This window comes from Oreochromis aureus, linkage group 12 (assembly GCF_013358895.1).
Source record: "Oreochromis aureus strain Israel breed Guangdong linkage group 12, ZZ_aureus, whole genome shotgun sequence".
Classification (NCBI taxonomy): Eukaryota; Metazoa; Chordata; class Actinopteri; order Cichliformes; family Cichlidae; genus Oreochromis; species Oreochromis aureus.
Genome location: NC_052953.1, coordinates 1149209 through 1171591, shown reverse-complemented (window position 1 = coordinate 1171591; position 22383 = coordinate 1149209). Strand labels below are relative to the sequence as shown.

General features: G+C 47.1%; 2 protein-coding genes and 1 long non-coding RNA gene across 4 annotated transcripts in view; 1 reads left to right on the top strand and 2 right to left on the bottom strand.

The window, feature by feature from the left end:
• Positions 1–3795: 3795 nt before the first annotated feature.
• tti2 (TELO2 interacting protein 2) lies at positions 3796–10751 on the bottom strand. Its single transcript, XM_031750228.2, has 10 exons — positions 10605–10751; positions 7884–8376; positions 7603–7772; positions 7213–7270; positions 6571–6699; positions 6396–6488; positions 6118–6305; positions 5035–5178; positions 4748–4907; positions 3796–4205 (listed from the first exon to the last, which is right to left on the bottom strand). The coding sequence occupies exons 2-10, from the start codon at positions 8373–8375 to the stop codon at positions 4119–4121; spliced, it is 1521 nt and encodes a 506-aa protein (XP_031606088.1). The 5' UTR covers position 8376; positions 10605–10751; the 3' UTR covers positions 3796–4118.
• A 115-nt stretch (positions 10752–10866) lies between these two features.
• LOC120443184 lies at positions 10867–11504 on the top strand. Its single transcript, XR_005615220.1, has 2 exons — positions 10867–11007; positions 11288–11504. It is a non-coding gene; the product is annotated as an uncharacterized LOC120443184 (long non-coding RNA).
• A 1401-nt stretch (positions 11505–12905) lies between these two features.
• Positions 12906–22383, bottom strand: part of c5 (complement component 5) — a 65575-nt gene continuing 56097 nt past the window's right edge. For both annotated transcript variants that reach the window (XM_039620451.1, XM_039620452.1), the window contains 16 exons: positions 22187–22291; positions 21913–22084; positions 21157–21281; positions 20374–20454; positions 20133–20285; positions 19997–20059; positions 19838–19925; positions 17663–17702; positions 17073–17175; positions 16922–16996; positions 16568–16673; positions 15900–15983; positions 15728–15817; positions 13607–13699; positions 13261–13399; positions 12906–13182 (listed from right to left, as the gene is read on the bottom strand). In XM_039620451.1, the coding sequence (XP_039476385.1) occupies positions 13050–13182; positions 13261–13399; positions 13607–13699; positions 15728–15817; positions 15900–15983; positions 16568–16673; positions 16922–16996; positions 17073–17175; positions 17663–17702; positions 19838–19925; positions 19997–20059; positions 20133–20285; positions 20374–20454; positions 21157–21281; positions 21913–22084; positions 22187–22291 (1650 nt within the window). In that variant the 3' untranslated portion in view covers positions 12906–13049. The remainder of the gene's footprint in view (positions 13183–13260; positions 13400–13606; positions 13700–15727; positions 15818–15899; positions 15984–16567; positions 16674–16921; positions 16997–17072; positions 17176–17662; positions 17703–19837; positions 19926–19996; positions 20060–20132; positions 20286–20373; positions 20455–21156; positions 21282–21912; positions 22085–22186; positions 22292–22383) is intronic.

Genomic DNA, 22383 nt, shown 5'->3' with positions numbered 1-22383 from the left:
ACACGGCTGTCAGCTGTGCACCAACCTGACTGCTGCACAACACACCTGATGGACCCATTAAGAAAGTAAGAAACTCCACCAATGAACCCTGACAGACACACTGTGAGCTCACTGAGAGAGGCCGAGGGTTTGCAGCACTGTCAAAGTAAAGTGATCAGGCAGAGACTGAAGGACATCTTGGATTATTCAACCATGACAAACCTAAGTGGGCTGTACCAAGTGTGCCACGTCACGGGGGAGTTTGGCTTCTTGTTTTTTAGACCTTAGATGTTTAGCTCAGTTCTTTTACGTTCCACAGAACAAAAGAATCAATCGTGTCATCACCGTGAGCCTCTGCATGCAGCTTTTTAACACGTTGTACAGAAAGCTTTGTTTATGTCCTCCTGAAACTACAGCAGATAATACAGATGTTAAAGTTCGTCGTCTCTGTGATGAGCTCCTACAGTGATGATGGTTAGGCAGACCTCACGCTCATGCACTGTTTGGTTTGTGACAGATAAAAGTCTCCTGCAGAGACAAAGAGGACGAGCACACACAGGTGTAACGCAGCTGTTGCCATATTATTCACATCCATCGATCCAACAGGTGGACGTCTCCAACCGTGCGACGGACTTTCAGATTAAATGCTGATCAGAATAAATCTCAAGTTTTCAAAGTAAACCTCGCTGCTGACGAGAGCAGACGTTTTGCTAGCGCCTGGCTCCAGTACGGCTTTTTTTAAGGAAGTGATATCAGATCTTGGGCTGGACCAATCAAACGTAGTGTACTGTTCTTCAGCGACCTGTCTCATCATCACTCACAGAACTTCAGTATGAAGGTGGAGGAGTGGACAGTGTGCTGTAGCCTCCACGTGACCACGGCTGTTTGACCCGCAGAGCCACAGGACGTGCTGGACCTACCTGTGAAACACTGAGCTGGCTTTTTTTAGGTCCCTTTCAGTTTGTGTCAGAAAGTCTCTGGTTATGAAAGCACATGCTGAACAGTGTCTGACATGACAGTGTCGTACTTCCTGTACAGCCCTGCTGTACAGGAAGTACCAGTCAGGACTGCGAACGAGCAGCCGTGGATCACAGGTCACCTGACAGATGTGACGAGAGGAAAGACTTCAGAGAGCAGCACGACCTGCAGCAGGACAGCACACAGAAATGTGGTCGTGGTAATCAGACCTTCGCTTCAGGTCAGCAGGTTAACTTATATTGTTGATTGTATTCATGTGAAACGTCCACAGACACAGAGACTAAAGGTGCAGAGACTTTGTTTGTCTGCTGAGGTCTGAGTGCAGACGAGCGCTGCGAGCCCTTCAAACCAGAAACCGCCCCCAGTCTGAAGTCTCCCTCCAATCACGACACGAGACGCGCTGATGAAAACGTTTATTCAGAGACATTAACAGCAGTGCTAGCTCACTGCTAATGCTAAAGTGTTCATGTGAACTCACCTTTGATATAAACTTTATATAAACTGTAGACACGAGTCATTGCAGAACAGAAGGTGTTACTGCGGCCACCTGCAGTGCTGCGTCATCACTTCCTGTCCAGCACAGAGCCACAGTGCTGTTCTCGAGGCTCAGACAGGAAGTGGGAGACGTCTACGGCCGCAGCAGGAGACCTTTGAGGTTCTTCTTCTTCTTCTCTGTGTTTATTCACCTGTCTGCATGTAATCACTGGTTATTATTCATCTGTGGCTCTGTCCCACCTCGGGTCTTTGTCCTGTCACCCCCCCTTCTCTGAGCCTGGCTCTGCTGCAGGTTTCTTCCTGTTTAAAGGGAGTTTTTCCTTCCCACTGTCACTAAGTGCTTGTTCCTTGGGGGTCGTCTGATTTTTGGGTTTTCTCTGTATTATTCTGGGGTCTGTACCTGACTGTATAAAGAGCCTGTTGTTGTGATTTGGTGCTGTCACTGAACTGGGGTGCTGCTGCTACAATCATGTGACCTAGAAACAAGAACTACTTCACTGTGATGAGACACACACTGCTGTGTTGTCAGTCTACACAAATGTACAAACGTACAGTTGTGTCTGTAATTTAAGTGTCACCGGCTAATAATTTCTAATCCTCTGAGGTTAACAGGAGGCCCTGCTGACCTTATTTAGAGTCAGGACATTAACTGCAGTCAGTATTGTGCACATAGCAGAGTTTTGGCGATGGGTGCTAACGTGCTAATGTCACTGGGTGCAGCTCGGTGCATGGCCACCTGTCTGACTGACGTGTACTGTCATCCCTGCTGGTGACTTTGAAACACTGAGGCCATGGATGACCTCTGTGACCCCGAGGTGCTTACATCAGGGCTGAAGGACGAAGAGACCCGCAGCCCGAGTCATCAGAGTAAAACCAGCTGCAGTGCACCATGGGTAGTTTGCTGGTTCAGGGTTTATGAGGAGCCATCACACTACACCCGTCCATGTGTGACGACTCCTAATCTATGAGCTTTTCCCTTCAATGTCACAGGCACTAATTAGCCCGGGTCAAAGGTGAGCTGTTTTAATGAAAGCCTGCAGTAGGGGTGGGTCCAGAGATTTTGACTATATCGTTCTACCGCGATAGCGCATGTTGATGGTGTCATTAAGCTGCGCCTGTTTCGGTCGAAAGCATTGCAGTGGCTGCAGCAACATCATCTGCAAATTATGCCGGCGACAGTAACAGCAAAGAGACGAAGCACTTTTGAAATATGGGAAAAGCCAAAAACTGCGCTTCCTCCACTTCTGTACCATTGATTCATTAATGCTGAATTCTCTCACAGCTGCTCTATTCCCATGTTGTTGCAGTATATTAATGACTAACCTCGTATTGTGGATGGATTATCTCAGTTGTTCTCCTGACTGAAGTTTGGTCCGTTTACAGCATCCTGCCATGCGATTGCATTTGTCCCTAACCATCGGGAACCCTCACGTTAACTTTTATCGAGTGGAAAAAAGTTAGCGTTCATCCTCCAGCTTCACTGTGTTTATGCTAACATAGCTGTGTAGCTAGCAACCACGTAGCACATCATTATATAGCAGCTAGCCCAACTTCAGTAACCCTACAAACGTCACTGCTGTTTAGTTTTCTGTCTTCATTTATGTTGGAAGTGATAGCAGAGCTGTACGTTTGAATGTTTCAGAAATCTCTCAGTCAGAACATGCTATATCATGTTTAGGTGGAAGCTAGCGCGCTAACTTCCTGCTAACTTCTAACTCTGTTAAATGTAATAAATCCTGTTTTCATGGATGCCTGGATGTTAAACTTGATAGTTACACCTGGTAAAGCAGCAACGCTGATCATTTTATTAAAGATGAAAGAATTTAGACAGTTTTTAACTCTCAGTGATGCTGCAGTGTTCCTTTGACTTTGGGACCTGAAGGGGACGGAGTTTAGGACCCAGATTACTCTGCGAGGCTCCTGACTACGGTAGCCGCAATGCTCCAACAATCCATCAAGCAGTGCGGCTTCATAGCTTAGCAAAGTGCCATGTACCACATAAAATCAGTTCGAGGTCAGTAAGCACAACCAGAATTCATACATAAGGCGCGCTGTTGATTTTTGAGAAAATTAAAGGATTTCAAGTGCACCTTATAGTGTGTAAAATACGTTATACAGAAGAAAAGAATATATCACGATATATATCGTTACCGCACATGCTTCAAATTATACCGTGATATGGATTTTAGGCCATATCACCCAGCCCTAGCCTGCAGCAGGTCGTGTGCCGTCGCGCCATGATCAGAGTGATGCGATATCGGTGCTCCGATCACGTTTCTCTTTCTAACATCATCACAGATCTGTGTCCATCTACAGAGACAAGGATGTAAACAGTCGGCCATGTTTGGTTTTCTCCGTGGAGCCGTTCACGCCCCACGATGACGTTTATTAATCACACAGTTATGAAACAATAACCTGAAGCTACAGAGCGCCGTGTCACAGTCACACACACGTGAGAGTTCCCAGAGTTCAGTTCTGCGCCGTCAAACCTGTCAGCACACGGCTCTTTAAACTTCCTGTATCCAGATTACTTCCTGTATCCAGATTACTTCCCATGCCGTAAGCTTCGCCAACGTGCTGCCGTTTGTCTTTAAACGTCTGCTGAGTGTCAGGAGGCCGCAGCTGCTCGCCGTGGCTCTTAAAGCTCCGCCTCCAGTCTCGCAGCTTCACCTGTCAGTCGCCGTGGCTGCTGTAGCTAGGCAACCAAGCACCTCCAGGCTGCAGCAGTTGCTGTCGACCTCCTGGAGGAGGCGCTGAGAGAGAAACGGATCAGATCAGATTTCTGAGTTTGTGGCGTCGGTACGATCAATAATCAATAATTTACACTGATCGATTATCTATCGCTACAACCAGCATGCAAACTCCGCCCCCTCCACATTAAACAGCAGCTTTTCAAGTTCATCTGAGAGACTCAGAGGGGAAACAGGAAGGGGCGTGGCCAGATGTTAAGCAAGAATAACACTTTCAAATTAAGAGCATGAAGGTTCAGTGTAAACACACCTGAGTGTGTGCGACACGTTTCTGCAAAATGTCCTCATAATTTTATCAAATCAGCTTCACAGGACAGCAAAAAGAGCACAGAACACGCTGACACTACTCCAGTACTCTGATTACTCTGAGGCCTTTAATGTAATCTAATAATAAATATGAATATGAATAAGAAAACATTACATATTACAATACTCATTCATGACAAATAAACAGAGGAGGCTACGACTCAGATTACAATCCTGAACTCACGAGGTCAAACTGGAGGATGATGACATCATGAAGCCTCACGCAACAGGTGACTCACCTGCATGTGTCCGTGTGAGGCGGCGTCCAGCAGCCGGAGGCAGGCTGCGCTTTCATCCATCAGCTGCCGTCTGAGCGAATCACAGAGCTCCGAGTCCGAGGAGACGTCAACCATCAGCCGCAGCAAGCAACGCAGCAACGCGTCGACACGACACGCCATCCTGACGAGGGGAAACGTGAGCACGTCAAACGGGACGGTCCAACGCCATCAGGACAGGAAGTAAGTAAAAGCTTCAAACTCGCAGCCGTGTGTGTGTGTGTGTCTGTGTGTGTGAGCGTGTCCGTTACCGTGGCCACGCTGCTCTGGTCGTCTTCTGCAGCGCCTCCAGCATCCTCAGCCGGGTCGCCTCCTCAGGTGGGTCTCTGACCTCCAGGTACCCGAGCACCACCCGCTCTAGCCGCCACAGGTGTCTGCACACAGCCACGCCCACCCTGCATACCCACGCACACACACGTGTGTATTCATATCCTTGTGGGGACATCTCATTGACATATGCTTTTCTTCGCCGCTTACAGTAACCATCAAACATGCCCAACCATAACCCGACTGTAACACTAAAACCACAGTTTGCCTTCAGACTCGGGGGGATTCATGCCGCTGGAAAACATTCAAACTGTTCTGAGATCAGACTGTAGCAGCGGCGCCCCCTGCTGTGCAGGCAGAACAACAACGAGCTCTGAACCTAAAGTCTGATTATCTACAAATTCATAAAAGACTTTTCTGTTTTAATCACAGCTGAGTTATCAAAGCACGACTGAAAACATTTAATTAAAACTGAAAAAATGAATCATTATAGACGCTAAAAATTAAATACACGCATTTATCATTCCTCCTTTATTTAATAAATAATTAAATGTATTATAAGTGGGTTTACTATTTATATGCAATTCTAAATGTATTTATATAGTAACAGGTAAAAATACATTATCAATAAAATATACCACTTCACAGTAATTAATGTAACATGTAGCATCTTATATTAAATATGAAATTATAATTAAATATATTTAAAGTAAAATGAAACAAATTATTCATAATTTAATGTGATGAGCCATAAATAGTATAGATAAAAAATATACAAATAATTAAAAATTAAAATGTTTATAATTTGTCATTCATAATTAAATGTACAAAAATACAAATGATAATTTATTAAAAACATTTTAGACACAATCAATATAAACTTTAACACTTTAGTACAATATCGTAAACTATGATTTGTACTTATAATAAATAACAATAAATGTGATCATAATAATGAACAGATAATTAATATCAATAAAGATGTTGTTTAATGTGTCACATTTTCATCCAGATAAATTAAATCACTGATGCTTCCATAGTAACCAAAGGTCAAAGGTCAAACCCACCTGTCGATGTACGCCGGCAGAGCGGCAGCGTAGACGCGCCGTAGCACCACCTTGTTCTCCGCCTCCATGTGGGTCAGCATGAGACGCAGCACGTCGTCATGGCGACACGGCTTCCTGCGGGAGGACGTGGAAGCGGAGGGGGGCTTCTCCAGAACCACCAGCAGGTCCAAAAGGCAGGACAGGACCAGCTGGGTGGGAGGGGGAGGGGTCAATGACGTGTCCTCAGACAGAGACAGAGTGTGTGTGTGCGTGTGTGTGTGTGTGTGCGCGTGTGCTACCTGGATGATGGCGGCCTCCGTCCTGTACAGGTGTTTGAATAACGCCTCATAAAGAACCTCGGCTCTGTTGAACTGACGCAGCTCTGCAGGCGGCTAAAGACACACACACACGCGCACACACACATCATCATCCAATGCCAGACACTACGCTGAGTGTGTGTGTGCGTGTTTTTACCGTGTTGAGCACAATATGGTGCAGACAGCGAACTCCCAGCATGCAGTTCTCCAGTCTGTGGTGGTCACTGAAGAGGAGGGAGGGGGGAAGGAGGCGAGACAGGTGAGGTGAGAGTCCTGGGCGGGTCACCTGCACCAAAACACCAACACACAGGTGAAGACAGAGCACCTGATGGGTCCATCAGCTCCAACCTCTGTCACAGAGGAACTACTTTCTGTCCACTGTCTCCATCCACCAGCCAAAAGACACACAGCGAGATGGGAGGGCCGTTTGCCTCCCGTCAGGTTTTATCCTGCTCAGCGATGCGGCTGGCGGATGGAGACAGTAGAAAGGAAATAGTTCCTACATGGAGGCTGGAGAAGGAGCAGGTGTGTACGAGAATGAAGCTCACTTCATAAAAGACACCGGCCTCACCGCAGTCCTACACTTCTGCCTTCACAGTCTCACCTGTTCGGACCATACCACCCTCACAGGTAAGCGGGGGACGATCAAAGCATAAACAACCAAAAATATCTTTAAACACGGGTTGAAGGGGGAGCCTGGCTCCTGCTGACCTCGGACAAACTTATCTCATTAAACATCTTCAAGTGGCATCGAGAACGTTCCCGAAAAGAGCAGAAAGGGGTCAAAGGTCAAACTGACCTGCAGAAGACTCCAGACAAACACCAGCTTCACGGCTTCACAGCACTGCCACGAGTCCCTGCTCACACACACACACACACACACACACACACACACACTTAAATATTCAACAAACTTGTTTTTTTCTTATAATCACAGAAAAAAATAACACGCTAACCAATCACACAAACACAGTTTGAACCAGGTGGAGCTCAGAGCGCTGAACACGCATGTTTTAGAATTTCATGTGTCTGTGAGGACGTTTGTACAGAGCAGACATCCCTGCACTCTCTGTGGGGAGAAGGCCAAGGTCCTCACAATGTGGCTGTTCCATCAGGGACTGGTCCTCCTAAGTGATGGAAGGCAAGTGTACACACACACACACACACACACACACACACACTCCCTCACTTGGTGAGCTGTGGCTGCAGGATGTCCAGGACTCCTCCCAGAATCCCTCTGCTCCCCTCCGTGTCCCCAGTCAGCAGGTGGGCGGAGTTTCTCCACCCTCCTGCACTCAGCAGCGCCTCCAGCAGGCCCCGTGCTGCTGCTCTGGAGGCGGAGCTAGTCCACACCTGATCCTGATGAACAAAAGCACACCGGAAATCAAACAGCTGTCAGTGAATGCATCACGGGGTCAGACAGGAAGTACCTGTGTTGCAAAGGTGCATGTTTGATGTTTGCAGACTCACCTGGAAATGTGTGACAGCAAACACGCAGGTGGGTGGAGCAACAGCAAGTAGCAGACTGGTTGTCCGTTCTCTGGCCTCGCCCCCTTTCCGCCAGTCACCCAGAGCTGTTAGCAGAGCCGTGAGAGCGGCACACACCGCCGCCGCCTGTGTGGGGATGCTCTGATAGGCCGCAGCGCTCAGAGGGCTGCAGTCATCCTCCCAGAGCGGCAGAGCAGCACAGCCAATCAGAGCACTGATCAGAGAGACGTATGCTGCTTCAAGCTCCACCCACCCACTGTCCTGGCTGGCTGGAGAGAACAGCCAGTCAGATCCAGCGTACTGGAAAAGCTGCTTTATTTGAGCAATCAGAGAGTGGGATTTAGGACGGGAACCAATCAGCTTCTCCCGCAGCTGAGAAAGGAGTTCTGTGATTGGAGGAGGAGAGGAAGGGGACTGCTCCTCTGAGGAGGAGGAGGAGAGATGAAGGTCATGAAGTAAAGCGGAGAGCTCCATCCTAGACGAGAGAGAAAAGGAAAACGTCTCAATCTGTGACTCACCTCCAACATTCTTCACAAGCTTTTATTTTGAAGGGCTTCCCACACATTGACTATGTGCACGTTAGCATATGCTTCTTCCGGTGCGGAAACTCCTGTGGGGAGCTTTGTTTCCAGTGTCCTATTCGCGCCTTGTTTACGGTCCACAACAAGTTAAGCAAATGAATGAATCAAGCGGTGATTTACATTTCTATAGATGTCTTGGGCATTTACCCAATATACCTGTAAATGATGTTCATCGACTTGTTGATATTTTTCCCCCACGCCTCAGAGCAAAAGAGAAAAGGGATTCAAATGTTATATTTCTCAGCTGTCCCTCGTTTATCGCAGGTGTTATGTTCTAAAAATAACCAGCGATAGGTGAAATCAAGTAGCCAATTTTATTTTTTGATGCGTGGACATCGTGGACATCCAGTACTGCACTTCAGAGTCACACTGCTAGCGATCGATGCAGCGATTCTGTACTGTACAGGAGAGACGTCACGGAGGAGATCGTCTGCAGCGATCAGGACGCAGGACATAATGTGATGTAAAAAAAAAAAAAAGCATGCAAACTTGCACTAAAAAATCTGCGAAACAGCGAGGTGAAAGGTGAACTGCGTTATAGCGAGGGACCACTGTAATTTTGAAGGCAAGTCACAACACACCCTTCGTAAATACTAATCTATAGAAACCCTTACCAGCAATCATTCATTTTTTGTGTGGCTTTTTTTCACGGTTTGTTAACATGCTGTGTAGGTGTGTACTTGACTAGCTGATATCGACATAACGGGGGAAACATCTGGTTTGACTATTGTTCACCTGTAGTTTGAATGCTGAACATTTGCCTGTTTAAATCATAAGACCAATCACTATACAGAGATGTGCTTCTGAATGTGGACGATGTGTCTTCTGATTCTGTAATGCAGTTCTGCTTGTGTTGAGTGATGTAAACAACTGATCGATCTAAACTCTTTAAACGTCAGAATTGATCATTAGATTTTTTGTGACACAACAGTGGTGAGTGTTCCCACCTTCTCCTCTTTGCAACTTAACGCGATCCTCCCGTTTTCGAGTTTTGGACATGATTTTGGAGTATATCTTTGCAGTAGCGATTGACTGCAAAGTAAAGCTACCGGAAATGTACAACCCCACATCCGGTCTCAAACCAGGAAGTTAGCATTTTCTCGTGCACAGGGTCAATTCTGATATCCTGTACTTCACTCCAATACCGCGTGCTTCCACCAGGGGCACTGTGACCTCTAAGCTGGGGTCAGGTGATCTGCAGCTGCTGTGAGGCCAGAGGTGACCAGATGGGATGAAGGTGGAGCTGGGGTGAACCCAAGCAGACACCTGTCAGTCAAAGAGGCCACGCCCCTAATTATGTTACCTTTAACCTAATCGATACCTCAGTCTTTAACACACTAGCCTCCGATCCTGTCTAATACCTGGGTTTGGTACGTCCAAAAGCAGGATCAAGATCTAACAGTAAACAACAACCTCACCTTACTACACCTGAGACAGGTGACCTGTAGGGCCGAGGCATTGTCTTTTACAGGTGTAGCATACCTGAGCTCCATCGCAGCTTTCAGACTGTTTTTTTTTTGTGTGTGTTTGTTTGTTTTGAAATCTGCCACGCTTTACGAGGAGGATGAAGCTCGTCTTTGAGCTCCTTGTTGGAGTCTTTCTGGCTCCTCTGTGTTTGCATTTCTTCTTCTGCTGTTTTATTGTGGCTCTGTGGCTCAGCAGCAGCCATGTTTCTGTCCGTGATCAGCTGATGGAGACTAAAACTCTTCCTCAGATTTAATCACAAACATTAAAGACTGCTTCACTTGGCTCTATTTTTCTATTTTATTATCATATGCAGCGTTCGGCTGGAGTGCCTGTAGCTATGGTTACTGTACAGGTGAGGACACACCTGTCTCTGCTGGCTTTAACATCAGTCACGGGCAGAGCTTGCACCTGCACACGTCAGTAGAGCGGGAAACCCTGACCTGTGCGCGCGCTCACTGTAATCTGTACTCGTGCAGTAGAAGCACACCTGCTGCACCCCAGAAACCTGAGCGCGAGGCTCACCTGTACCAACACTCCCACTGAATAAGATCCCCGCGCGGACAGCCGTGACGTCTGTTAGCTGTGTAGTCTGAGCCGGCCTGATTAACAGATAATCTATTAATCGATGGTTTTTCGTTAAATGAGTGAAACTGACCTGAGAGCGGCTTCAGTCCTGCGCACAAGCTCATTCAAATTTACGTTAATTTTACAGGAAAGCAGCAGCGCGTGCACTGACACCCGCGGACTGTTTACGGGTACGGACGGTGTGCCTGCAATAGGCTTCCGGCTGGGAACAAGCTCCGCGTGAAAGGTTCCTGGCCCTGCTCTGTGCTTTAGTGCTGCAGGGGAGTTCGGTCCAACGGTGGAGCCGCATTCTCCGTGACCTTACAAACACGTCCACGTGTGTCACGTTAAATCTGACACCGACAACATGAACTCCGTGGGCTCTGCCTCCGTTTTCCCACAGGGGAAATCTCTGCATCAGCTGATCGACTGAAACGCTCTTCTTCAGAACAGGTTTCACTCCTGCGGACGTCCGAGTGGATCTGAGATTAAAGGTGAGGCGGGTGGAGGCGGGGTTTCCAGTGATGGCCAAATGAAGCTTTGTGAAGCTTGTGTTGAAAAACGGTTCATTACTCAAAGCTTTTCAACACAGTCCTCTCTGGTGACATCTGCTGGCCAAAAATACGAAGATCAGCTTGAATCTACAAAATAAAATGTACTGCTTCATTATGACTGAACACTACAGAGTGGGGTTCTGTCTGATATTGGGCTGCCGTTGTGTCCTGGGATCAGCAGCTTTCTGTTAAATGTGGTTTGCTGTGTGCTTTATTACAGTTTGGTGTTTGGTCTGCTGACGGAGCTGCACCTCAACCCCACCTGTGAGGAAGCCTGAGGATGAAGAGCTCAGAAGCACGAAGCAGCCAATCTGCACCTTTCTCTGATTTTTTTAAATATATTTTTTCTGATTACTGTTTATTCCAGTACAGTTGGTGTGAAGCGCCCACGATTTCGTTGTACATGTACGATGACAATAAAGGGCTCTTCTATTCTATTCTATTGCTCAACTGGAGAGATGACAGCTCATACATCCACCACCACTGATTAAATACTTTGTTACTGTACTTAAGGATAGGGATGCACCGATCCCGATACTGGTATCGGGTATCGGGGCCGATACTGTAAAATGTGTGCGTACTCGTAAAAGTCAACCGATACCATGAACCGATACTAATGTAGCCCGGATGGGAATTTGGTAGTAGATACTCATAATTCCCATGGACTTGAACGTCACATAAGGTGTTCACAGTTCACAGAAGAGAACGGCATGGAGAGATGCACGAGGTTAGCTGAACCAAAGTGAGAGACTCGGCTAGTTTTACTGAGGTTAACTAGCACAAAAGAGTGTGTGACTAGAAAGCTAACTGTGTGAGAGCTTCGCAACAGAGTGTGGGTGAAGTGACTTTTTGTTTCAACGGTCGCACCACCGTGGAAAACTGTGTTTCCAGCCATGACCGCCGAGGCTAAAGGCTAGCCCGGACTGCTTGGTTGCGCCACGGAGGCAGGACTGTCGGAGAGCTGGACAGTGACTGGCTAACGCGCTGTAGCAGAGACAGCATCGGGTCCGCAGGGAGTGGATTTAGTGTGGGACTGGTGAACGGCGACCTACCGAGCAACGGAACTGTAAGTCAGACTTTTGTGCTCTCACTGGGGAGAAGAGGATTTTTCTCCATCGTCCGGCGTGAGCAGCAAACAGGCCTGCAACAAGTGTGAATGTGAGTGTGTGGAGCCGATGTGTGAATATTGTGTGTTTAGTGGATTTATCTAAAGTGTTTTGGAGTGTATATTAGTGAGTCACTTACCAAAAGGTGATAACATAAGTTGGGTTGTTTAATATAATTTGAAAGGGAATTATGTCATTTATACAGTGTATTTCATTTGGTTAAGGAATTGGAATATCATTTGAGTTTAAAAAAGGGATGTGTTGTACAGTATTTGTCTCTGCCCTTACGTTCAATAAACGTTTCGTTTGTGTTAAAGAGTTGTCTGGGGTAGTTTCTTTACTACTGGTTAAGTTTAACTTGTGTGTGGCAGAAGTATCGGTTTTTGTACTCGGTATCGGCAAGTACCGGTATCGGATCGGTTTGAAAAAATTGGCATCGTTGCATCCCTACTTAAGGAGCATCTTCACCTGAACACCAACAAGGGCGGGATGAGTGTGTGTGTGTGCTCGTGTGCCATGTTTACATATCTTTGTGGGGACCATCAGCCCTTATGGGGACAAAGTGCCGTCCCCATAAGTTTGAAAGCATCTTTGAGACTCAAAATGTGGTTTTAGTGTCAGGATTACAGTCAGGTTATGGTTAGGCATTCAGTTTTGATGGTTAGGGTACACGACTAGGGAAAGCATTATGTCAATTAGATGTCCTCAGTGAAACATGAAAACAAGTATAAGTGTTTGTTTGTTTGTTTATCAGACCCCAGAGGGCTTCTTTGACCTTTATTGACCTTGATTATTTATTACAATCTGAAGTGACAGAAACATTCAAACTCTGAACGAAGAAAGACTCCACCCCTCAGTGTGACATCACAGTGACATTCAGCTGCAGGCCCCTAACTGCAGGTTCAGGGCGAAGTCCCCCAGGTGGTTAATGTAGTCCGTACACTCAGGAGAACTACAGTCTGTCGGCCACAGCTCCAACACGGCCTCCGAGTCCAGAGGGAGGCGATACCTGCAACACGAGCACACGAGCTCAGCCTCGGCCAATCGCGAAGAGCGACAGGTGACACAGAGAGACAGGGATACTGACTTGTAGTTGTTGTCGAGCGTGACCTCTGTCCCGCTGGCTCCCATCAGCAGGTACTGTCTGTTGTTCTGGATGTCCATGCCGCTGCAGGTCGCCTTCTTCACCAGATCCACCACGGTCCCAGACCTCACGCCCTCGAAATCTGCAGCAGGCGAGGAAAAACCACAGAAGAAGAAGATTTCACTTCACAGTGCAAAAGTGTTAAGATGTGCTTAACTATCCAAAGGCTGCGCCATCACTCCCACCACGGTCAGCACAGTTTCATCAAAACCAGCCAGGCGCAGAGCCAATCGTGACGTTCGGGCTCTAACGCAGCCGTCTGACAGCTTTCAGAATCCCGTCAGCTCACCTTTATCTGTGTTCTTAATGACTTCATCTACGGTGGCTGTGTAGGTCATAAAGTCTCCTTCTGCTGCTGACTTCGTCACAGTCACCTTGTACGCTGCGGCAGAAACACAGACACAGTGTGAGCAGCTTCAAACAATCAGGCATGAACCCACCGCAGTGAGCTCAGGTCACTGAGCTCACTGCACTCAGACGGGAACATCGAATACAAACACGTGACTAAACTCAGAATTAAATCCAGAATTCAAAATCCTGCTCCTCACATACAAGGTCTTAAATAATCAGGCCCCATCTTCTCTTAATGACCTTGTAGTACCATATCACCCTATTAGAGCACTTCGCTCTCACACTGCAGGCCTACTTGTTGTTCCTAGAGTATTTAAAAGTAGAATGGGAGGCAGAGCCTTCAGTTTTCAGGCCTCTCTTCTGTGGAACCAGCTTCCAGTTTGGATTCAGGAGACAGACACTATCTCTACTTTCAAGATTAGGCTTCAAACTTTCCTTTTTGCTAAAGCATATAGTTAGGGCTGGACCAGGTGACCCTGAATCCTCCCTTAGTTATGCTGCAATAGACGTAGGCTGCCGGGGATTCCCATGATGCACTGGGTGTTTCTTCTTCACTCACTATGTGTTAATAGACCTCTCTGCATTGAATCATATCTGTTATTAACCTCTGTCTCTCTTCCACAGCATGTCTTTATCCTGTCTTCCTTCTCTCATTGCCCCGCCCCTCCCTGAGCCTGGTTCTGCCGGAGGTTTCTTCCTGTTAAAAGGGAGTTTTTCCTTCCCACTGTCGCCAAAGTGCTTGCTCATACCCACATAGCAGACAGGTCTGGCCCAAATCTGGTGTCAAGCCGGCACTGCTGGCTGACTGGTGTCATGGCAGAGTGTATGTCAACCAGATGTGGGCCAGGTCTGGCAATGAGGCACTATTTATGTTCCTATTTTCCTATTTTAGTCAGAAGACCCAAATGCCATGTTGCAATACTATACTGCTACGGTATCCAACGTTTCAAATGCACGTTTGACAGGTTTGTGAGTGTACACTTTATCCAAAACCTAGTGAGGATTTATTCAGGTTTACCACTGAGTGGCTGTAGGTCAGGAGTTAGGGCAGGTCACCTACTGATCAGAAGGTTAGTGGTTCGAGCCCTGGTTTCTCCAGTTTGCATGTCAAGTGTATAAATGTAGTGAGGAAGCACTCAGTTTAGAGAAAGTGTGTGAATGTGACATGTTGTGTAGAGCAGCGGTCCCCAACCTTTTTTGCGCCACGGACCGGTTTATGCCCAACAATATTTTCACGGACCGGCCTTTAAGGTGTCGCGGATAAATACAACAAAATAAAACTAGTACCGGTACCGAAAAAAAGAAGATTTATTCATAACACACGTGAAAAGACCCAGGAAAACCGAGTTAAGGATAAAAACGATAACAAAATAACGCTGAAAACCGATAAAAACCCTGAAAACCATACATTTCACACCTGAGCCTCAACTCTCGCGGCCCGGTACCAAACGACTCACGGACCGGTACCGGTCCGAGGCCCGGGGGTTGGGGACCGCTGGTGTAGAGCACTTTGAGTAATCTGGGAGAGTAAAAAAATGTAATATAAGAATCACTGTCTGAACAGAGCTTCATCATGTTACTTTTGCGCTATTATGTTCCAGCACATGTTGTTATTACATGACTTGATTAAGGTACACATTAGGCTGACATCTGGGTCCAGAGCTGAAACTGTTCTGGGCCAGCACAGGGCCAGCAGTGTGCCTGCAACTGGCCTTGTGCTGGCCCATGTGTGGGCCTCCTCTGGCAAACCAGATCTAGGCCACCAAAGGGCCGTCATTCTTTGCGGTATGTGGTCCATGTGTAAGCACATTGTGTGGGCCAGATCCGGGCCATACCAATTTTGCTATGTGGGCAGGGGGTCATATGATTGTTGGGTTTTCTCTGTATGTATTGTTGTAGGGTCTACCTTACAATATAAATCGCCTTGAGACGACTGTTGCTGTGATTTGGTGTTGTATAAATAAAGTTGAATTGAACTCTGAAGCTCCACCTACACGAGGCTCAGAGGCAGAGCTGGGGTGTAAACGTTGCATTTTGGTGCGGACGTCGCTCAGCTCACCGTATTTGATGTGGGGCTGACACGTCTCGTTGGTTCGTTTGTCCACTGTGAGCGTCACGTCCACGTCTCCTCTGTAGGTGGCGCACGCCGCTGCACGACGACATGTGAACAAACACGTTACCAAAACCTCGCACAAGTGACAGAAACCTCAGCCAATCAGACAGCCAACTACCTGTCATGCACTGACACTGTTCGCCCAGACAGAGGCGCTGCAGCTTCTGCTGCTCGTAGGAGAACTGCTTTGTGCACAAACTGCCTGAAAGAGATTAGAAATAAGACTTTATTGTTATTATTCTTCATAGCAGGAAACAAACAGGGACATGATGAATCCAATAGTTCAGGAAAAACGAGAAGCTTTTCCTCACAGCGTCCCGTGTTTCCTTCTCAAGCTGTAAATAAGCGATGGGAACTTGGATGAACATGTTTAGAGCTTAAATGGATGGAGCACTGAAATAACGACACGAAGCTCTGCTGCCTCAAGAGTTTAACTGAACACGAGACTCGAGCAGCTTTGCATGATTCTCAGTTCAAAATAATCCCTGTTTGTCTCATACTGTGACCTCAGTTCATCCTGTCTGAAACAAGCTCTTTTAACACCTCTCTTTAAGCCCCTCCCTCACTAAAAGCACACTTCCTTCTGATTGGCCAGCTTCTGGATGCCAACTGAGGGGCAGCACTCAGTGTCTAAATTTGACTTTTGTAGCAGACTAGTTATTTTTAGAGGTGTTTCTTATGAAGGGCTGTAACTGGCAGGAGGCAATAAAAACAGAACAGATACTTTTAATTTGAAAGGACTGAACTTCCATGTTTCCAAACGAGTGACGGGTTTCGGACTCTCACCTCTGTCCTGGGGCTCGCTGACACTGAGCAGGGACTTGGTGGCTCCGGTCACCTTAAACGTGGTCCTAATCCGAAAGCCCACGCACAGAAATATGTCTGAGGGAACCTGGGAGCCAGACAGGAAGTGACAACAACACGTGGAAGATTCAATTCAATTTTATTTATATAGCGCCAAATCACAACAACAATCGCCTCAAGGCCAGATTGTGTGTGTGTGTGTGTGTGTGTGTTTGTGTGTGTCTGTGTCTGTGTGTGTCTGTGTCTGTGTCTGTGTGTGTCTGTGTGTGTGTGTGTCTGTGTGTGTGTGTGTCTGTGTGTGTGTGTCTGTGTGTGTGTGTGTGTGTGGTTCCTCACAGAGTCCATCTGGATGACGATGGTGTGCCCCTGGAGCTCGTAGTGGGAGATGATTGGCTGACTCGGGTCCATCAGCTGTGGAACAGCAGTCACTGTGAACACGTTCAGACTCTCTGAGCATCATCAGGCTGATCATCAGAGCTCAGCTCACCTGCTTCAGGTCCTCCAGGTACGCGTCCACACCTGTGGGCAGCTGGATCTTCATCACGGTCAGACTGGACTCGGTGAACACCTCGTTAGGAGGAGGTTTATACCTGAAACACAGGTACATGTCCTCTATGCAACATTCAGTTACTAAACATTTTCCTGCCATCGTGCTTTGATGATGACGACGTGGAAAATTGGAGCGTCTGATTCGTCAGCCTGTCCTCATTAATGAAGCGTCTACATCACAGCTAACATTCTGCTGTTTCAGAGCAGCTAGCCAACCTGTGACAGCGTCAGACACACAGAGTGGACACTTGATCTTTAACATAAACTTACTGTTGCAGCACCAAAGTGACCTCAGACTGATTTTTAGTTTGAGTGTCCTTATTTTCCTCTGAGCTATTGATTCTGTCACTAGTTAGCTAACATAAACTACTCAAAGTCTGTTAACCACAACCAACCCGGCGACGTCACCCTCTGTAGTTACATGTCTGAGAGTCTTTAGAGCAGGGATCCATGCTGTGAGTTAGCCTTCATGCATGCAGCATTTCAGTGAGTGAGAAAGACGATCATACAGAGACTCAGTGCTCTTACTTTACACAGGCCACCAGGGTAGGAGTTCGTAATCTTGGATCTGAGGAGGAGAAAGAAGACATTTAATCTGGTGACAGGCAGCTGCTGCTGCAGGTAAACAGCTGGAGCACTGTCTCTATTCTTCTCTATTCAAACAGAAGAATAGAAAATAAATGAATAAACCTCTCTGTAGTGAGACAGGAAGTGTAAGATCAATGAACAGAATCAACTTTTTGGGATTTACTTACCTGGATGATTGAGCATGAAGACAAAGGAGGACGCGTGAAAGAGTTTAATGTTCAAAGTTTGGTTTAAAAGAGGAAAAGAGGAAAAACTCTTGGCTGTTGAGGGAGTCGCACTTTCTCCCTCTCCTTCTCCCTCATCTTTCCTCCTTGGCTTCTCATGTCTTTTATATAGTCTCACTTATTCTCTAACCCTAAGAGAATCTCACAGACTTGTTCTCTAAAAATATAAAGAAGAATTATGGATTTGATCAACTGGTCCCTTAATGGAATTGACACCCTCCTGGGCTGGGGAGAGCCTGATTGTCCTGCAGAGACGTTTGCTGCCGGATACTCGATGGTCGGTTGCGTCGTGTGTCTGGCGACACTCTTGATGGAGGACACTGAACAACATCTACCAATTCGGAACCACGATAACAGAGTTCTGGCTGACTTGAGTTGGCTCGGACCTGGCCTATCGAAGAACGAGAAGCGGCTACAGCTGTTCAAAATCCCACAAGGCTGGCCGACATGATAGACGATGGGCAAAGCTGTGAGTACTCAGACTGTGTTTTGAACGATATATGGATAAGATCTTGGAGAAGAACAACAGGAACTGAGAGACCTGGTGACCAGTGATGGACATTAGACCAACTGTAAAATTGGAAGCAGTTTGTTCGCACTAACCGAAACAACTACCATCTTCATCTCATGCGGCCCCCCCGGCACCAGCTGGATGCTCAAGGCAAAAGCTAACGGGAATAACAAAACTGTTTGTTGTCACTCTCTCCCTCCTCATTCAAGGTCACCCACGTCGACCGAAGACTGTTGACTTTTGCTTAACTGGGTGAAAATAAATGGTAAATGGCCTGTATTTGTATAGCACTTTTCTAGTCCCTAAGGACCCCAAAGCGCTTTACATATCCAGTCATCCACCCATTCACACACACATTCACACACTGGTGATGGCAGCTACATTGTAGCCACAGCCACCCTGGGGCGCACTGACAGAGGCGAGGCTGCCGGACACTGGCGCCACCGGGCCCTCTGACCACCACCAGTAGGCAACGGGTGAAGTGTCTTGCCCAAGGACACAACGACCGAGACTGTCCAAGGACACTGTAGGAGCCATTTTTGGGTTAATACCTTATGTGGCCGCTAGAGGTCACCTTTTTCTGTTTTGTTCATGTAAAGGTATTTAAGGTAGACGCAAGTAATTGGCGTCAGGTGTGTCGTTAATTGTAAGAAGGCAAACAGTTTGTGACTGCTGCGCTGTTATGTTAAGTTGATATTGGAATAAAGACCAAAAAAGGACAAGATAAGCACTGCTGGAGTTATTGGACTGTTTAACTAATTCATACATACCAGTGACATCGCGTCACCCCCGTTAACAACCACCTCAGTGGCTTCAAGCGTAGGCTTAGCCTCTACAGACACTTTCTCTCAGCTGAACACGGAGCACACACACACACACACACATACGCATGTACACTGACACAGACCTACACTCACCCCCCACCCCCTCCAAACGCCTTTGAAGCTTATGTCTTCCATGTAGTGAGATGTGCTGATTCCTGTGCTGAGGTGTTTTTTCTGTTCTCAAACTGATCTCCCTGTTGGAGCTCAGTCTGGGGGGAGGTCTTTTTTTCTCCTCGTCTTTCCTCGTGTTGTGCATTTTCCATTGTTGTTTGGATTGCGGGTCGCTGCTCGTGTGGGCGACTGGCCAGCTACCTAGCCTGACCTGTCTCCCCAATGTGATGTTTGTGTATTGTATGTACGGTCGGCAAGGTCAGTCTCTTAATTGCCCCTTGGGGATAAATAAAGTCTTCTGAATCTGAATCTGAAAACTGTTTGGTGTGAAATCTGTTTTTGGAGTTTGAAAGTATAAAACCAGTAAAAACAGCAGTTTTCTGAGTGGAGTCTGCTGTGGCTGTGATCTTTCACATACACCTGTACATCCAGGTGAGATACTCACTGGTTTCAGGCATGACCACCTCGATCGTGAGGTCAAAGTTACACGTGGCCTGTGCGGACTCCACGGTCTGATAGTACACCGTCTTCATCTGCAGACAGATCGGGGAACGTTAGAGTCGATTCTGCCCACATGGCTTCAGGTGAATTAAACCACACCCACCTTCACATTGGACACGCCGCGACCATAACCTGTGGACACGGTGATGTCATCATTCTTTGTTACCTGGGAAGGAAAACAAAAAGGTTACTGTTAACCAGGAGCTGCACCTGACCTCGCTGCACTGAACCGTTCTCACCTGGAAGGGCGAGGCCACGGGTCGACTCTGGCTCAGGTGGATTTGTCCCAGAATTCCTTTTGTTCTGTAGCGGATGCTGATGTCCTGACTGAGGGCGGCTCGAGAGACAACTCTGGTGTACTCCGTTAATGCCTCCAGAGTCAAGAAGGTGTCCTGAGGGAGGTCAAAGGTCAACAAGAAGTGCAAAAGAGGTTAACAGAGAGTGGTTTTAGGTGGCAGGCCGAGTTTGGGGCGTATTTACCTGCACAGAGTAGAAGCCTTCACCATAGTGCTGATCCTGGGTCAGCCAGGACAGGATGGGTTTCACATACGAGATCCTCCCCTTAAAAAACAACAACATTATTTTAAAATGAGAGTGGAACTACAGAAACACGCCCTCTACGGGCTGAGAGTAGAACTACAGAAACACGCCCTCTACAACCAGAGAGAACTACAGAAACATGCCCTCTACAACCAGAGAGGAGAACTACAGAAACACGCCCTCTACAACCAGAGAGGAGAACTACAGAAACACGCCCTCTACAACCAGAGAGGAGAACTACAGAAACACGCCCTCTACAACCAGAGAGGAGAACTACAGAAACACGCCCTCTACAACCAGAGAGGAGAACTACAGAAACACGCCCTCTACAACCAGAGAGGAGAACTACAGAAACATGCCCCCTACAGGCAGACAGGAGAGAACTACAGAAACACGCCCTCTACAGGCAGACAGGAGAGAACTACAGAAACACGCCCTCTACAGGCAGACAGGAGAGAACTACGGAAACACGCCCCCTACAGGCAGAGAGGGGAAGTACAGAAACACGCCCCCTACAGGGAGACAGGAGAACTACAGAAACACGCCCCCTACAGGCAGAGAAGGGAAGTACAAAAACACGCCCCCTACAGGCAGAGAGGCGATGTACAGAAACACGCCCCATACAGGGAGACAGAAGAACTACAGAAACACGCCCCCTACGGGCTGAGAGCAGAACTGCGGAAAAAGAGGAAAAACTAAAATATCAGCAGGACGTCACAGCACCTTAACCAGCATAGTCAGCAGGACGTACGCCGTCATCTCCACCGTCACACCGCTAGATTGGTCGGGCTTCGTCCAGTCAGATGTCACACTGGCCTCCTGCCAGTACCTGAGTACAGCAGGATTACCTGAACAAAAACACAAAAACACTTCCAAGTTTAATTTCCTGAATCTTAAGCCTCTATTCTACTGACACCTACTCAGCGCGACATTTTTAGGGGTTTTCATAAACTAGTAGTACCTGGTACTTTTTAGTACCTACTCGATCTGAAAATGTGATGTCAGCAGGCTCCATGCCACTGATTGGCCAGGCAGTGATGTCACTTGATGAGTCATGAGACCGAGAATACAACCCGAACTGTTTGAAACCCAGCAGAGTGAGAACCCTACTTACTGGACTCCACCCACACTGAGGTGGTACTCAACTTTAATGCAAAACAACCAAAACCCAGTAGAGTTGAGCTGGTGTTGGAAACGAGGCATTAGTGATGGATGGAGCATGAGCAGTGGATGTGATACACTTCAGTGACTGTTTTCTGCCTTTCTTCTTACTGATGTATTAATGCCATAAACTTTAAAATCCTGAAATTAATGTAAAGGAAAAGAAGCACACTGATTTTTGAATATTATCAGGCATCCTTTGAGTGGTTTATAACAAATCCATCAAACAGTCTAAGAAACAATCAAACAGTAACTCAAAAAACTGCCATTCAACTAACAGAGAGTCAATCACAAAGAAGGAAAAAAACACACAAACACCTTTTTGCCGTGCCAGCTTCTCCAGGCTGCTGATGAGCTGGAAGGATATCATGCTGTTGGGGTCATGAAGGGTCAGCGCATAGGTCGCCACTGCACGTACGTAAACACTCTTCACACTCAGGGCATGCTGGGAAATGTAGGCTACAGCAGAACTAATACTGTCCTCGTGGATCTGAAAGCAAGATGGTTTATGAGCAGCTTTTTCATTATTCATTTGTTTAGCGCTCAAGTTAGCTGATGTGTTGAGTGATGAGACGAGGAGGTGTGGTCTCACCTGAAGCTGCAGGATCGGGTCTCTAATCTTTGTTGCTTTGTGTAGAGCAATCAGTGTAAAGGATGTCAGATACACTGATTGGTCCACTGGATCTGTCCCCTCAGCCTGCAGCCAATCACAATACACAAAATTACACAAAGCTCTGTCTCACCACCTTTACCTTTATTAGTCCCACAAGGGGAAATTTCATGTTAAGG